Here is a 19,104-nt window from a genome sequence, read left to right as displayed (position 1 = left end):
GTCACCATGGTTATCAATCAAGCAAAGCAGCAGAATTAGGTAAGAAAAACAAATTTCTGTGGCCCAAATTTAATTTTTTGCGTGTCACCACCAAATTCAGCCATTAACATCCATTAAAGACCCACTGGACTTTCCTGGGCCTCACAAAATCCTCTCTGTTATTTCACTAAAAAATACCATTTTTGGGTATTCCAGCCTCATTTCCTTGAAGTAAGGAGAGGGGATTCAAACAAAAAAGAAAGATCATTTTCTTTTTCATGTTTTCAAGTTCATTGTGGGGATTTCAGTACAAGAAGTCAATTTTGTTATATCTTGAAAACCAAATTTTACTGCCGAAGTCCGAGTTTTGTGTGGGGATTCCAAAGAAAAGAAAGACCATTTTTTTTTTCCATATTTCAGGCTCACTTCCTTCTGATAAAAGTGTGAATTTCAGTACAAGAATCCAGTTTTGTTAAATCTTGAAAAAAACAATTGAATTTTACAAAAGTCCGAGTTTTGTAATATGGGTATTTGCATTTCTTCACAGTCCAATGAATCCCAACCCACTGCAAATCTGATACTGATGGATGGAAGCATCAGGCAGTTTTCTCAAGCCCTCAAATGTGGGGAGATTTTGCAGGAATTTTCAGGCCATTTTATCTGCAGTTCAGATGGGCTTTTCATTGGGAGAAAGATTTCTGATGTTCTCGAAGAAGATGAACAGCTGCAAATTGGGCAGCTATATTTTCTTCTTCCAAGCAAGAAATTGGAGTATATAGTCACAGAATCAGACATTGGGGATCTTCTTTATAAGGCCAGTTGTGCACTAAAACACAAGAGAAGCAGCAGGAGCCAAAAGGTGCAACCTTTGTTTGATATTCAGTTGGATTTGAAGGAGGAAAAGCAGGAGGTTTCATGGGCAGTGGAGGACAATTTTCTCATGCCTTCCAAGGCCTCTGCTTCAGCTCTCTCCAAGTTCAGGGTGGGTAAAGATAAAAACCAGTGGCACTTGAAATTGGAAACCATTATGGAGGGTGTGTAAAAAAATCAGAAAATCATAAGATATATGTATAGAAAATATAAGATATGTGAATGTTTAATACTATGTAATAGTATATGAACAAGGATTTGTTTTGAAGAAACAGGTGAAAGTGGTTTTGAATGTTGATAAGAATGGATGTAAATTAATTTCTGGGTATGGTCAATCGAATTGTTTCATTCATTTTTTAATAACTGATTTGAAAAGTCTATCATGGTGCATGTAATTTAACTTCTTTTAAAAGAGTGTTTGCTGTTTATCATAATTTTTTTGGTTTTTCATTTGAGAGTTTTTATAATACTTACAAGTTTATTTGATACTTGGTATGGGAAAGTGGGGCTTATATCTTGTAAGGTATAATATAAAAGTAGGATCTTGGGCTGAGAGATACAAGATTAGCTTATTAAAGGATATCTATTATATTTTGAGAGATGCACTTCTGGTATCTATTAAGTTAAAGTCGTCTTAAATATATGGTTCTAGTTTCATTTTATTGTATTGAGGTTTTGTATCAGAAAAAATTGGTTCGTTTTATTATATTGGAAGTTTTGTTTTGTATTGGAGGTTTTGTATCAGAAAAAATTGTTCATTTTATTATATCGGAAGTTTTGTACTGGTTCTTGATAGTATGCATTACTTTAGTATTTGTTGCACAATCTCTGATTTTGTATTTAGGATTATATACTATTCTTGAAATCATCTTGTTATTTGATATAGGAGTAGTTTTTAATTGTTTAAAAAAAGATTTTATGTTGTGTACATGATTTTTGTGTTTTTTGGTTTTTGATTTGGCTAGAAGAGCATGAATCTTAGAACAAAATTTGTAAAATTGATATCAAAGAATTGAATGATAGAAAATCTTCCTCCCTCTAAAATTCATTCAAAATTATTGTAACTTACACCAGATATCAAAAACCCAAGTACTAAAAGCTTCGTACTGTTACACTCATGAAAGATAGAACTGCTTCATCATGGACCTGCTTTACATACATGCCCGTTGCCCTATGTTCATGATATTCGGCTATTGGACTAACTACTTCGTTCAACTCTTTAAATTATAGGAACGGCCATTAAATTCTTACAAACAGAACTGCAGAAATTGTTTTAGAGAAGTTTTGTACGTAAAATGGCATTATTGTTATGTAGATTATGATTCTTCTTTAGATTTGTTATGTTATTGAGATGCAGATTTTATTGTTGTGTAGATTATGATTCTCCTTTAAATTTGTTAATGCTTTTTAGATGCAGATCTGCTAGATTGGTGCTTTCTATTATTTTTCCAAAATACATTTGGAGGTTTCAGGAATTGATTTTATTTATATCTTCTCTAAAAGCAAATGAAATAGTGAGTTGGGATAGACTCCATAATTCACAAGTTCTGATAGTTTAGCACCATTCGTTATATTCAGGTGAAGTACAGAGGCTTTATGAAGGTTTTCCATCTTAGACCTATCCAAGGTTTAATGATAAAGAATGGATCTGACAATTTTCTCTGACATTTTTGTTTCAATGGCTAAACACTAGTCCAGTTTATCTTCATTCCTAATGGTGTGTCTTGGTCATGACCAATAATTTTTACTCATTTAGAATTTATCAGAATATTTTAACAGCAAATAAATACACTATAAAATGTCAAATGTATTAATACATTATTTTTTATTTATTTATACCTTGATCCAACCAAAATGAAAAAAAGGAGTTAAAATTAGAATAATTGAAAAATTGGAAAAAGGTTAAAACTAAAATAATTGAGATGGAAATTTAAAAAAATATAATAGCGTAGATACTGGTGATCTTTTATGGTTCATATTGGGATTACAAACTTTGTTGAGTGCTTGTCTAAAATGTAATCGTGGTTGATAAGTTTATTAGCATTAGTAATTATAATATTTTAGTATACAAATTGTATTTATACTTGTTATTTTTTCCAATGGAATTAAAAAAAATATATGAACTAAAATTATTTGCATAAATATAAAAATGCATTAGATTTAAAGAAAAGGTTGCATTGAACATTCAACAAGAATCAGTGGATAAACAATGCAATTGTATTATAAAAAAGAGTAGTGAGGGTTAAATATCATGTCATGATTTCTTAAAAGGAAGATCATTTCTTTTGGGACCTAATACTTCCCTCCCTCTCTTGGTTGGTTCATGATGGTTTCAAAGCTCTTTTTTGGGATATCTCTTGGAATGGATTCCCTCCTCTATCAAGTGCAAAATTGGTCTTCTATGGAGGCTCGCTTGAAGAATTCCTGGGGTATTCATGTTTGTTACTACATTATTAATACATCCTCTTATCCAACTTCTACCAAGTGGAAGGTTCTCTCTATCTTAAATATTCCGTAGGACCTTACTTCTACCATAGTATCAAAATTAAATAAGAGAATGGTTATTTTCACCACCTAGCAAGATGAATTCAATTGGAATCATTTCATTATAGAAAAAATATGGTCAAATCTAGTTATGAGTCTAACATTGGGATAGATCACGTCGACTTGTGGCCCTCTAGATTACGCTAGGGTGTTGCATGCCTCACGTAGATTAGTGCATTTGCATGAGTAGTCATCTAGGATAGAGTCCTTAGTAGGATTATGTTGTACATATATTAGGAATCACAGTTTTGTTCCCTTGCTTAAATTATGTGGTTATCTTATGGAATCATCGTATCATTTGTTCTTAAATTCCCCCTTCTCAATGGACTATTGGTATTGTTTTTTAAAGTTAGGTTGGTCATTAGTGTGGTTTGTTTTCTATAGGACCTTGGTTTTTCATTCTATGTAGAAGAAAAGTCCTTCCATAATTATCTAAAACATTTGGCTTAAGACAAATAATAGGATTTTTAGGGAAAAGTGCTCAACACTATCTGGTGTCATTCATAGGATTAAACAATCTATCTTTGAGGTCGTCATGACTTATGCCTATAAAAATATTAGCCATCTTAAGACATTCACACATTGGGATAGCTTTAATTAGAAAATTGGGCCTCTTTTAAATTCATGCCTTCTTAAGGGTGCATGGCACAAGAGAATAAGGTTGAATCTTGTGCCCATATTGTTTGGTCTCCTTCACCAGTAGGATTTTATAAGTTAAATTTTGATGGTGTTTATAGGGCTAATCCTAGTTTTTCTGGTGTTGAGGTTTTCATCATGGATTGTGATAGTTTAATCATTAAAATATCTATAAAAAGGTTCTTGTAAGTTCTACTAATATTGTTGAAATGGAGCCTTTGGGTTTAGGTAATTAAATAAATATTGTTTCCAACCCATTGCATGGGTACACTTGCTTAAAATAGTCAAATTAACAATTTAATTAATCATAATTTCTATCAAAAACCACATGGGACAAAATCAAATCAACCAATGGGAATTTAGGATATTGCTCACATGGATCACTAAAATCTTTGCAATCCTAGAGCCACTCAAATTGGATTTGTAATCTTAGTCACTCATTTTAATTGTTGTTTCCTCATTTGAAATCATTTAAATGAAAGTTACTCAACCATGATTAATTGACTTAACCTTGACCCTACACAAAAGCCATGGGAAAATCTATACATACTAAGCATTTCTACACAAAATCATACATTATCTTTAGCATCATTACTATAGGTACTTTGTTCAAGCATCAAATTTATTTAGCTCAATTGTGCATTTCATAGCTTAATTAGTACATTTTAGTTTAGTTGTGCATCTAAAATTATATTAATTTGTAATTTTTCATTCTATAAGTTATCACTAATGTGCTTATCTGAGAGCATTCTTAGTTCTTTTAGTTAGGAAGACATGAGAGCATTTTGAATATCTTAATTTGATAATTGCTCATGCATTGTTCTTCATTTTATTGTCAATTTGAATTTCAAGTTAATGGTTCATGGATGCAAATTTAATTGTATAAAAATGACACCCACCATGGGGCAGATGCCTTAAATTTGATGTAATTTCATGTTTAAATTAAATTTTAGAATCATTATTTGTAGGAAAACTACTTCAATTGTACGTTTGACAACCTATTTACATATTCTTTTGGTGCATCTGCAATTTTTGTGATGCATCTACGATCTTTCATAGTGCACCCACATTTCTTCACAACACATTTGTAGATAGTTTCTCATGCACTTACAATTTTCTCTAGAACCTTTGAAGAATATTTTATTTTCTTGCCTTCTTTTTCTGTCATATTTCTATATTTGAAAATCTTTTAGCATGCTTTCTCTTGTCTTTCAATGCCTTTAATTTTCTTGAAGTAAGGATATCTATTATATTTGAGAGATGCACTTCTGGTATCTCTTAAGTTAAAGTCTTCTTAAATATATGGTTTTAGTTTCATTTTATTGTATTGAGGTTTTGTATCAGAAAAAATTGGCTCATTTTATTCTATTGGAAGTTTTGTTTTGTATTGGAGGTTTTGTATTAGAAAAAATTGTTCATTTTATTATATTGGAAGTTTTGTACTGGTTCTTGATAGTATGCATTACTTTAGTATTTGTTGCACAATCTCTAATTTTGTAATTAGGATTATATAATATTCTTGAGATCATCTTGTTATTTGATATAGGAGTAGTTTTGAAGGATTTGTGGGATATTCATGTTTGTTACTACACTATTAATACATCCTCTTATCCAAATTTTACCAAGTGGAAGGTTCTCCCTATCTTAGATATTCCGTAGGACCTTACTTCTACCTTAGTATCAAAATTAAATAAGAGAATGACTATTTTCACCACCTAGCAAGATGAATTCAATTGGAATCATTTCATTCTAGAAAAAATATGGTCAAATCTAATTATGAGTCTGACACTGGGATAGATCATATTGACTTGTGGCCCTCTAGATTACTCTAGGGTGTTGCGTGCCCCATGTAGGCTAGTGCATTTGCATGACTAGTGTAACGCCCCACCATGTGACCCAAAAGAATTAACCTAAAGTTTTGATTAAGTTTGCCAAACATTTTTAAAAAGAAAGAAAGAATAACATACACATCAAACATAAAGTTGCGAAAGAAATAACATACAATCATACAAGAAAACATAACATATTACATTCCTCAAGGATCCCAAGACATTGAATCACATTTAAATTTTAATTAATACTAAGTCTAATAAATAATACATCAACATGAAAGAATAATTAAAAGTCCAAAGTTCATTTAAACAATATACATTTGTTTTGAATGCCACTTGGCAATAAAATTCAAAATGCTCAATCATCCACTGTACATGTCACAGGGTATGAAAGGCTAAAAGAATATACATTTATTAAAAGTAGGTTACATCATCCCTTTTGGATCCATGAAAAAAAGTACAATACAATAAGTGAAATCATCCATCATAAAGATACAACCATCCATCATAATACATAGAGATAGAATGAAAGGAAATGCAAACAAGGAAACTCTAGCCACGGTTTCAATGGACAAGTCTCAATGGTAAGAGTAATAAGTACTACCACCTGATCGCATGTAACCCAAAAAGGCCCACTCCCACTGCGCTAAGGAGATAGTCTCAAGTCCCAAACATGATATCAATTCAAATATAAAAAGTACTCACTAAATCTAAGAAACCCTAAAAGTAATCTAACTCAAAGGTTCCAAGATAAATTGACATCTAGACCCAAAGGCAAAAATAGACACGTAGGAAACCTACTATGTAAGCAGGAAAGTGTCATCGCACAAATCATGCTAGAGTTACCTTGGTAGTCTCTCAAGACCCTAACTCCCTAGTGATCCCTATGCAACACTAGTATCCTCTCGTACAAACAAGACATACTAACGATGAAAGGTCACAACCAAGTGTTCTCTCTACTCCAATCCTAGTCTGTACTAGCACTTGAGGCATGGGAAAGAACATACAAAGACTCTTATTAGGTTCATTTTAATCTCATTTAGTTTAGTATTTTTACTTATTAAACAACTTACAATGGGTTACCCTAGCAGCCACTTAGGGCCCTGATCTCCATTGCAAGCCACTTCCCAACATTACATATAGATAACCTACCCTAAGCTCATGAAATCTCAAATCAAGGAATCATATAAAATCACCTTAGTCCTAAACAAGCGACTAGAAAACATCAAAAGATAATTCACAAAAGCACATCAATTCTTTATGATGAACAACTAGAAAGCATCCCAAAAATATTGATCGAAGACTCAAAATGTCTAAGTCAAATATGTCATAACATGACATCACCAAAAAAAAAATCATACCAAACACCTCAGTCCTATAAAAGCGACTAGAAAGAAATCCAAATATACTAATCAAAGATCCAAAATGGTTAAGTCAAGTAGGTCAAAACATTCACCTCAACTTCACACAAGAACACTAGAAAGCAATAACAATCAATAGATCAACATACATCATAAAGCATACCAGACACATTACCATGGTTGAGTATAAAAGATCAAAATCAATTCATCATAACGTCACAAACACAGAACTCCCAAGCCTCTGGTAATACAACCTGACTGGTCAAAGCTAAGTCAAACCTCGACATCCAATAGTAAAATCACACATCATAGAAAGAGTACATATAAAAGTAACATTCATAATTCATTTTGTTTTGGAAAACACACAAGTTTAAACTTCACTATAGGTTTCCAAGTTTTCATTTTCATTTCCAAATATTACAGTTAATATTTTCGATCTCCATTAGGGTTTTAATTTCCAATTTCTCTAGTTACTAGATTCACTAAGGTTTTCTTGAGTTGACTAGAATCCCAGATGATTCAACTAATTCATATAAAGTTATTTAAACATAGTTTCATAGTTCAATTTGTTATCAAGCAAACACAAGATTCGATGTTCAAAACTAGGGTTTCAGTTTTCATTTTTCCAAAGTATTATAATTACTAAGATTTTCAAATACTAAAATTACCCTAGTATTACAAATCATTTTCATATATCTGAACCATATAAACACATCCAAGTTTATAAAAGAGAAACATTAATTCTCCCAATTAATTTCTTTGATTTTTAATATATTTTAGAATTATATTTAAATAATAAAGTAATAAATCAAATTTTTAAATAATTAAATTTCAAATTTTAACAATACTTATAAAAATTATTTATAATAATAATTATCAATTATTACCATAATAATTTTAAATTAATTAAACTTTGGAAAAAACTTTCCCAAAAATGAAACCTACTAAAAACAGAAACTTCCAAAAATAGAAATCTGCTAAAAATAGAAACTTTCCAAAATAGAAACCTACTAAAAACATAAACTTCCCAAAAAAGAAACTTGCTAAAAATAGAAACTTTTCCAAAATAGAAACCTGATAAAATAGATACTTTCTAAAAATAGAAACCTGCTAAAAATAAAGACTTTCTAAAAATAGAAACCTACTAAAAATAGAGACTTTCTAAAAATAGAAACCTACTAAAAATAGAGGCTTTCAAAAAAATAGAATCCTACTAAAAATAGAGACTTTCTAAAAAAAGAAACATGTTAAAAATAGAAACTTTATAAAAATAGAAACCTGCTAAAAAAAAAAACTTTTCCAAAATAACCTTGATATAGAAATCCGAACCAACCAGTCAAATTCTATAAAACAAAATTTATTTTCTTTTCAAAACCCAAAATCCGATTTAACAATTCCATATACAAAACCTTAATTTAACAATAAGGATTTTAATTTAACTCTTTCACAGATGTGTTCAAGAACAGAGAACAATAAATCTTAACATGAGGGTTTTCTAGTTTCCAATTTGTATACAGATGTTTCCTGAGAATGATGAACAACCAAATCCACACACAAGGTTTTCAATCACTAATTTTTTTACAAAAGTTTTCGAAAATGAAGAACAATAAATATGCAAAGCAAGGGTCTCAACCTAGAAGAATTTTAAAAACAAAAACACAACAAACACGGAGAAGATAGGAATTCAAAAGACAAAAAATCATTGTACAAATAAACTACGAGATCCTACCTAGATCTGATGCTAAAATAACAATCACACAAAACACACAAAACAATTTCCTTTCTCTAAAAACTTTCTTCTTTGAAATTGCTCATCCCAAACCTGTGTAATTACATAATGAGCTGTAGATTTTTGATAAAGAGTTCTCCCTTAATTTGGGGCTCTGATTGTGCAATTACACAATCTTTGATAAAGAGTTCTCCCTTAATTTGGGGGCTCTGATTATGCAATCATGTGAGGGAACTCGTTGATCTGTTTATTACTTGTTATCTTTTACCTTTTCATGCACATATTTTTAAATATTTAATTAAAATATCTTTATTAAATTAATTAGCTTTCTCTTTTTAATTTAATTTATTATATTTTAATTTCATGTATATGCTTTATGTAATTTAATTAAAGTAAACTTTATTAAATAATTGCTTACTCTCTCTTTAATTAATTTATTATATTTTAATTTCATGCATAAGCTTTATGCAATTTAATTAAAATAAACTTTATTAATTAAATACTTGCTCTCTCTTATTAATTTATTATATTTTAATTTCATGCATACACTTTATGCAATTTAATTAAAACAACTTTATTAAATTTATGTTTTCTCTCTCTAGTTAATTATGAGATGTTTTAATAATATATTTATTAATTCAACTAATAATATTATTTAGAGTTTATTATTTAAAATAAAACTCTTAAATAATTATTATTAATTTAAACAACTATAATTATGCCTAGATTAGAATGAAAACTTTATCTTTAAGTTGAATTCTTTTATTTAATTAATTCACAAGATGTTTGTTTAATAATATATTTATTACCTTAATTAATACATTATTTAGAGTTTATTATTAAAAGAAAACTCCTAAATAATTATTATTAAATAAAATAAATATAAATACATCAAAAATAGAACTTTAATATAATCTTTTAAATTTAATTCTTTTATTTAATTAATTCCTCAATTAATTAAATATAATTAAATATCAAATTTCTTTATAATTTTTTTATTAAATTATCTTTTAATTTGATTTAATTATAACAGAAAATCACCACATACCCACAAAACCAAAAATGACAACTCAACGGAAGGCAAAAAACATAATCAAACTCTAGGGTCAAAATCCCGAATTCATGTCACTTGATAAATTTGGATGGGTAAAATAACTCAGATACTTGTCCTTTTTTTTTTAGGACAAATGGGTTTAAAAGTTAAGATTTGGACTTAAGAATTTATCTCCCCTCTCTTACCATTGAGATAATGCGATAGGGTATGCTCATCTTGGCAATTCAGGGAAGTCGATACCCAATAGTTGCAATCTGTATAAAATCCACACATGTACAAATACATATATGCTAAACCAAATAGGCAATTGCAAGAAGTGGTGCATCGTGTAGACCCTGACTAACAAGTGACTACGACTCCCTTCCTTAACCACATTAGAAATGTCATACATAAAGAAAATATACACGTACACCATACACATGTAGTATGGGGTAAGTATCCATAAGAAAACACATATGATAATCCATCTAACTAATCATCATCAATAACTGAAATCATAGTAATAATCATCATAAAATCAACTAAATATGAAAAAATATCTAATAATCTGAAAGATAGTGCTACTAATCAACAAGCATAAACTGGCATAAAAGAGTTTGGCAATAATAATAAAATGCAAACTAGGGGCAGGCACTACATCCACCCCCCCCACCCCAAAGACTTAGGCTTACTCATGGAAGCCTACAAGAATGGGAAAACTAAAGAACTCACTGTGTAGGTCCCATTGGACCCTTCCCCCCTGTAGCAGGATTTGACACTACTGAGAACACTACAAAAATAATATCTAAGATAACAAGGTGCTATAATATCCATAAAACATACTACTATAAACCATATACAAAAGACACAAGTTTTGAAAATGGTATAAGTTCAATTTTTAGTTTTTCCTATTTTTAGGTTTACATATAACTCAATTTTGAAGTTTAAATGTTCAAGTTTGAAAATATACAACTAAAAGTTTAAGTTCTATTTTAGTTCAACTAGTTCAAGTTTCAATTTGAAATAGATATACATAATTGTTTAAATTTCAATTTTTGTTCAACTAGTTAACAGCTAGTGGCATTCCAATATGCCCAGAGCTCCCAATGTAGAACTCAGGTTTTGATACTAGATGTAATGCCCCACCATGTGACCCAAAAGAATTAACCTAAAGTTTTGATTAAGTTTTCCAAATATCTTTTTTTTAAAGAAAAAATAACATACACATCAAACATAAGGTAGTGGAAGCAATAGCATACAATCATACAAGCAAACATAACAGATTACATTCCTTAAGGATCCCAAGACTTTGAGTCACATTTCAATTTTAATTAATACTAAGATTAATAAATAATACATCCACATGAAAGAATAATTAAAAGTCTAAAGTCCATTTAAACAATATAAATTTGTTCTGAATGCCACTTGGCAATAAAATTCAAAATACTCAATCATCCACTGTACATGTCACAGGGTATGAAAGGCTAAAAGAATACATTTATTAAAAGTAGGTTACATCATCCCTTTCGGATCTATAAAATAAAGTACAATATAATAAGTGAAATCATCCATCATAAAGATACAACCATCCATCATAATACACAGAGATAGAATGAAAGGAAATGCAGGCAAGGAAACTCTAGCCATGGTATTAATGGACGAATCTCAATGGTAAGAGTAAAAAGCACTACCACTCGACCACATGGTAACCCAAAAAGGCCCACTCTCACCATGCTAAGGAGATAGTCTCAAGTCCCAAATAGGATATCAATCCAAATATAAAAAGTACTCACCAAGTCAAGGAAATCCTAAAAGTAATCTAACTCAAAGGTTCCAAGATAAATCGACATCTAGACCCAGAGGCAAATGTAGACACATAGGTAACCTACTATATAAGCAGAAAATTTTCATCGCATGAATCACACTAGAGTTACCCTAGTAGTCTCTCAAGACCCCATCCCCTTAGTGATCCCTTTGCAACACTAGTATCCTCTTGTACTGACAAGGCATAGTAACGATGCAAGGTCACAACCAAAAATTCTCTCTACTCCCATCCTCGTATGTACTAGCACTTAAGGTATGGGCGAGAACATACAAAGACTCTTATAAGGTTCATTGTATTCCCATTTAGTGTAGTGTTTTCACTTATTAAACAACTTACAATGAATTACCCTAGTAGCCACTTAGGGCCCTGACTTCCATTGCAAGCCACTTCCCAACATTACATAAAGATAACCTACCCTAATCTCATGAAATCACAAATCAAGGAATCATATAAAATCACCTCAGTCCTAAACAAGTGACTAGAAAGCATCAAAAGATAATTCACAAAAACACATTAGTTCTCTATGAGCAACTGTAAAGCATCCCAAAAATATTGATCAAAGACTCAAAATGGTTAAGTCAAATATGTCATAACATGACATCACCAAGAACAAATCATACCAAACACCTCAGTCCTATAAAAGCGATTGGAAAGAAATAACAATAAATACATCAACACACATCATAGAGCATACCAGACACATTACCATGGTTGAGTATAAAAGATCAAAATCAATTCATTATAATGTGACAAATGCAAAACTCCCAAGCCTTTCATAATACAACCTGACTGGTAAAAGCTAAGTCAAACCCTGACATCCAATAGTAAAATCACACATCATAGAAAGAGTAAATACAAAAGTAACATTCTTAATTCATTCTATTTTGGAAAACACACAAGTTTAAACTTCACTATAGGTTTCCAAGTTTTCATTTTCATTTCCAAATATTACAGTTAATGTTTTCGATCTCCATTAAGGTTTCAATTTCTAATTTCTCTAGTTACCAGATTCACTAAGGTTTTCTCAAGTTCACTAGAATCTTAGACAATTCAACTAATTCATATAAAGTTATTTAAACATAGTTTCATAGTTTAATTTGTTATCAAACAAACTCAAGATTCGATGTTGAAAACTAGGGCTTTAGTTTTCATTTTCCCAACGTATCATAATTACTAAGGTTTTCAAATACTAAAATTTCCCTAGTATTACAAATCATTTTCGTATATCTGAACCATATAAATACATCCAAGTTTATAAAAGAAAACATTAATTATCCCAATTAATTTCTTTGATTTTAAATTTACTTTAGAATTATATTTTATAATAAAGTAATAAATCAAATTTTCAAATAATTAAATTTCAAATTTTAACAATACTTATAAAAATTATTTATAATAATAATTATCAATTATTACCATAATAATTTTAAATTAACTAAACTTTGGAAAAAAACTTTCACAAAAAGGAAACCTACTAAAAATAGAAATTTCCAAAAATAGAAATTCACTAAAAATAGAAACTTTCCAAAATGGAAACCTACTAAAAACATAAACTTTTCCAAAAAAAACCTTCTAAAAATAGAAACTTTTCCAAAATAGAAACTCGCTAAAATAGAGACTTTCTAAAAATAGAAACCTACTAAAAATAGAAACTTTCCCAAAATAGCCTTGATATAGAAATCTGAACCAACCAGTCAAATTCTATAAAACAAAATTTATTTTCTTTTCAGAACCCAAAACCCAATTTAACAATTCCATATACAAAACCTTAATTTAGTAATAAGGGTTTCAATTTAACTCTTTCACAAATGTATTCAAGAACAGAGAACAATAAATCTTAACATGAGGGTTTTCTAGTTTCCAATTTGTATACAAATGTTTCCTGAGAACAATGAACAACCAAATTCACACACAAGGTTTTCAATCATTAAATTGCTTACAAAAGTTCCTGAAAATGAAGAACAATAAATATGCAAAGCAAGGGTCTCAACCCAGAAGAATTCTAAAAACAAAAGCACAACAAACACAAGGAAGATAGGAATTCAAAGGACAAAAAATCACTATACAAATAAACCACAAGATCTTACCTAAATCTGATGCTAAAAAAACAATCACAGGAAACATGCAAAACAATTCCCTTTCTCTAAAGACTTCTTTCTTCGAAATTACTCATCCAAAGCTTGTGTAATTTCATAATGAGCTCTAGATCTTTGATAAAGAATTTCTCCCTTAATTTGGGGCTCTGATTGTGCAATCATGCAATCTTTGATAAAGAGTTCTCCCTTAATTTGGGGCTCTAATTATGTAATCATGCAAAGGAACTCACTGATCAATAACTGTTTATTACTTGTTGTCTTTTACCTTTTCATGCACAAAATTTTAGATATTTAATTAAAATATCTTTATTAAATTAATTAGCTTTCTCTCTTTAATTTAATTTATTATATTTTAATTTCATGCATATGTTTTATGTAATTTAATTAAAGTAAACTTTATTAAACAATTACTTACTCTCTCTTTAATTAATTTATTATATTTTAATTTCATGCATAAGCTTTATGCAATTTAATTAAAATAAAATTTATTAAATAACTACTTACTCTCTCTTATTAATTTATTATATTTTAATTTCATGCATACACTTTATGCAATTTAACTATAATAACTTTTTAAAATTTATGTTTTCCCTCTCTAGTTAATTATGAGATGTTTTGATAATATATTTATTAATTCAACTAATAATATTATTTAGAGTTTATTATTTAAAATAAAACTCTTAAATAATAATTATTAATTTAAACAAATATAGGCAGGAGCCTACAACATATTGGTAAATTGCAAGCCTCTCATTGGGAAGGTCTTGGGTTCAAATCTACTTGCGATTGACACATAATTATAATAAATCTTAATAATAATAATAACTAATGTAGGCTTCAGCCGTTTACCTATCAAAATAATAATAATAATAATAATAATAATTTAAACAAATATAATTACGCCTAAATTAGAACCAAAACTTTATCTTTAAGTTGAATTATTTTATTTAATTAATTCGCAAGAATTTTTTTAATAATCTATTTATTACTTTAATTAATAACATTATTTAGAGTTTATTATTAAAAGAAAACTCCTAAATAATTATCATTAAATTAAATAAATATAAATTCATCAAAAATAGCAGTTTAATATAATATTTTAAATTTAATTCTTTTATTTAATTAGTTTTTCAATTAATTAAATATAATTAAATATCAAATTTCTTTATAAAATTTTAATTAAATTAAATTATTAAATTATCTTTTAATTTGATTTAATTATAAAAAAAAATCACCACAAGGTAAAAAACATAATTAAACTCTAGGGTCAAAATCACAAATTCATGTCACTTGACAAATTTGGATGGGTAAACTAACTCAAATGCTTATCCTATTTTTCTAGGACAAATAGGTTTAAAGGTTAGGATTTGGACTTAAGAATTTATCTCTCCTCTCTTACCATTGAGATATTGTGATAGGGTAATCTCATCCTGGCAATTCAGGGAAGTCGATACCTAGTACCTGCAATCTGCATAAAATCCATGCATGTACATACACATATATGTTAAACTAAATAGGCAATGGTAGGAAGTGGTGCATTGTGTAGATCTGGACTAGATAGGTGACTATGAATCCCTTCCTTAACCACATTAGAAATATCATACATAAAGAAAATATACACACATACCATACACATGGAGTATGGGGTAAGTATCCATAAGAAAACACATATGATAATCCATCTAACTAATCATCATCAATAACTGAAATCAATGTAATAATCATCATAAAATCAACTGAATGTGAAAAAATATCTAATAATCTGAAAGATAGTACTACTAATCAACAAGCATAAACTGGCCTAAAAGAGTTTGGCAACAATAATAAAATGCAAACTAGGGGCAAGCACTACAACTAGTCATCCAGGATAGAGTCCTTAGTAGGATTATGTTGTACATATATTAGGAATCATAGTTGTGTTCCCTTGCTTAAATTATGCGGTTATATTATGGAATTGTTGTGTCATTTGTTCTTACATTCCCCCTTCTCAATGGACTATTGGTATTGTTTTTTAAAGTTAAGTTGGTCATTGGTGTGGGGCCTGATCTTTTGTCATTCTTTAAGAGTTGGTTTTTTTCTATAGGACCTTGGTTTTTCATTCTATGTAGAAGAAAACTCCTTCCATAATTATCTAAAATATCTGGCTTGAGACAAATAATATGATTTTTAGCGAAAAGTGCTCAACACTATTTGGTGTCATTCATAGGATTAAACAATCTATCTTTGAGGTCATCATGATTTATGCCTATAAAAATATTAGCCATCTTAAGACATTCAGACATTTGCTTTAGTAAGAAAATTGGGCGAATTTTAAAATCCATGCCTTCTTAAGAGTGCATGGCACAAGAGAATAAGGTTGAATCTTGGGCCTATATTTTTTGGTCTCCTTCACTAGTAGGATTTTATAAGTTGAATTTTGATGGTGTTTATAGGGCTAATCTTAGTTTTTCTGGTGTTGACGTTTTCATCATGGATTGCTCTGGTTTAATCATTAAAATATCTATAAAAGGGTTCTTGTAAGTTCTACTAATATTGTTGAAATGGAGTCTTTGGGTTTAGGTAATCAAATAAATATTATTTCCAAAGTACACTTGGTTAAAATAGTCAAATTAACAATTTAATTAATCATAATTTCCATCAAAAACCACATGGAATAAAATTAGATCAACCAATGGGAATTTAGGATATTTCTCACATGGATCACTAAAATCTTTGCATTCCTAGGGCCACTCAAATTGGCTTTGCAATCTTGGTCACACATTTTAATGGTTGTTGCCTCATTTGAAATCATTTAAATGAAAGTTACTCAACCATGATTAATTGACTTAACCTTGACCCTATGCAAAAGCCATGGGAAAATCTATACATACTAAGAATTTCTACACAAAATCATACATTATTATTAGCATCATTACTATAGGTACTTTGTTCAAGCATCAAATTTATTTAGCTCAATTGTACATTTCATAGCTTAATCAGTGCATTTTAGTTTAGCTGTGCATCTAAAATTATATTAATCTGTGATTTTTCATTCTATAAGTTATCACTGGTGTGCTTATCTAAGAGCATTCTTAGTTCTTTTAGTTAGGAAGACATGAGAGCATTTTGAATATCTTAATTTGATAATTGCTCATGCATTGTTCTTCATTTTATTGTCAATTTGAATTTCAAGTTAATGGTTCATGGATGCAAATTTAATTGTATAAAAATGACACCCACTATGGGGCAGATGCCTTAAATTTGATGTAATTTCAGGTTTAAATTGAATTTTGGAATCATTATTTGTAGGAAAACTACTTCAATTGTATGTTTGACAACGTGTTTGCATATTCTTTTGGCGCATCTGCAATTTTTGTGATGCATCTACGATCTTTCACAATGCATCCATATTTCTCCACAACACATTTGTAGATATTTTCTCCTGCACTTACAATTTTCTCTAGAACCTTTGAAGAATATTCTATTTTCTTGCCTTCTTTTTCTGTTATATTTCTATATTTGAAAATCTTTTATGCATGCTTTCTTGTGTCTTTCAATGCCTTTAATTTTCCTTTAAGTGCATATTATTTTCTGTATAATGCATATGTAATTATCTACAATGTATTTAATTTTTCTTATATTGCTTCTAGTTAAATATTGCAAAATTTTAAAATCTACAAATTTAATGTTTCTTACAGATGAAAGGTCTTGAAAAGGTGCAAAAGTTGAAGCTTAATTTGTTAAGACACTACAATGAGAAGGAGAGGAATAAATTATGAAGGTATACACAAAATATTAACGATGCTAATTTTCTAGAAGACTTTTTAGAGGTTTAAGATAAGCTTATTTTCATTCTCATAGAGTCATGTACCAGCAAAGAAACTTCCAAACATCCTTCATTGAATTGGATTTTTTCTCCTTGGGATTTTGAAGTTGCATTTCCATTTTGATTTTAATTTCCATAACTTTTCGTGGAATCTGTTTACTAACAATTGCTAAGGTAAGCATAAATGAAAAACATAAATAAAAAATGCACCTAGTCTATGCTAGCATCTAATTAAGGTAAGGTCTTGAAAAAAATTGTATTTGATCAAATTGTGGCATTTCATGTTATAATCTAGGTTAACTAGAAAGTATTTGAAAGGCTTTGATAACACATTAGGGATATTCTCTCACTTTTCTTAAAGTTATCAAATTCGCAAACATGTGGAGTTGAAGATGATTAAGTACTTTGGATGAAAAAACATGCCTAAAAAAAACCTATTTTTTTGTGAACTAAAAGGTATTAGCCTAATATGATCTTACCTCTTTGAGGTAATCGAATTCCCAAAATATTCTAGTTTCACTTAGAGCCTTGGAAATTACCATTTTCAATTGTGTGTTGAAGTTGAAATAGTAGGGATATGCTCTCACCCTTTTAAGGTGATCAAATACCCCAACCTATTATCTTCTTCATTTCCATGCTTTTATAAATATGCTAGAATAAAATAGTCATACAAGGCACATCTCCCAAGTACTTTAGCATAGTCATGAGAGACCCAACCTTAAGTGAATACAAAACCAACTCACTCATGGTTGGTCCAACTCACTAAAAAATGAAATTCTTGTATCCTCAATGGGGTTCAAGACAAAATTTCTTGTAATATACTTCCTCTAGTAGTCCTAACAGATTGTGCCAAACCTCCCTAGCATTAGTGGTAAGCTATCAAAAGAGAGGTACAAGTAAGCTCTTTTCAATAGATCTTTGACTAAATCTTGTTAAACTAGTCACCTACCTATTTAGATCCATGTTTAAAAACCAATTTGACCTTAGGTAGGTGTATGGAGTTTCATTATGCTCAAACCCATGGAAATCTAAAGAACATGGACTCACTGTTTAGGTATTTAGTTGAAAAAGAAGAAAAAAGGTGTTTTTGTTCTTGTTGTGTTTGATCTTCATAGTGCTTCATCTTGAAAATTTGTAAATATTAAGAAAAATTTATTAAACACAAGCCAAAACTTGTTAAGAATTACAAACTAGCATGTCTAAATATTCATGCAACACTTTTGCATTTTCTTGTACATAGTGCATTTGATTAACCTTTTAGCACATTTAATGCCAAACAACAAATTCACCATTTTTTTGTGGCAACTAGTGAAGAAACATTAAATTCATTCAATAAAGTTATGTGGTGCATACAATTTATAGGTGGGGCACACCTGACACGATGTTATGTTTTT

The 19,104-nt window shown here is 29.6% G+C and overlaps 1 protein-coding gene across 1 annotated transcript in view; it reads left to right on the top strand.

Moving 5' to 3' along the window:
- Positions 1-1,212, top strand: part of LOC149539273 (uncharacterized) — a 1,216-nt gene extending 4 nt beyond the window's left edge. The window contains exon 1 of the mRNA XM_089799172.1: positions 1-1,212. This exon is cut by the window's left edge and continues 4 nt beyond it. Within this exon, the coding sequence (XP_089655298.1) occupies positions 503-1,021 (519 nt within the window). The 5' untranslated portion in view covers positions 1-502 and the 3' untranslated portion in view covers positions 1,022-1,212.
- Positions 1,213-19,104: the final 17,892 nt, after the last annotated feature.

This window comes from Cupressus sempervirens, chromosome 9 (assembly GCF_028749045.1).
Source record: "Cupressus sempervirens isolate cs-2001-9-10 chromosome 9, ASM2874904v1, whole genome shotgun sequence".
NCBI classification, from domain to species: domain Eukaryota; kingdom Viridiplantae; phylum Streptophyta; class Pinopsida; order Cupressales; family Cupressaceae; genus Cupressus; species Cupressus sempervirens.
The sequence above is the reverse complement of the archived record's forward strand: the minus strand, read 5'-3'. Positions and strand labels throughout refer to the sequence as shown.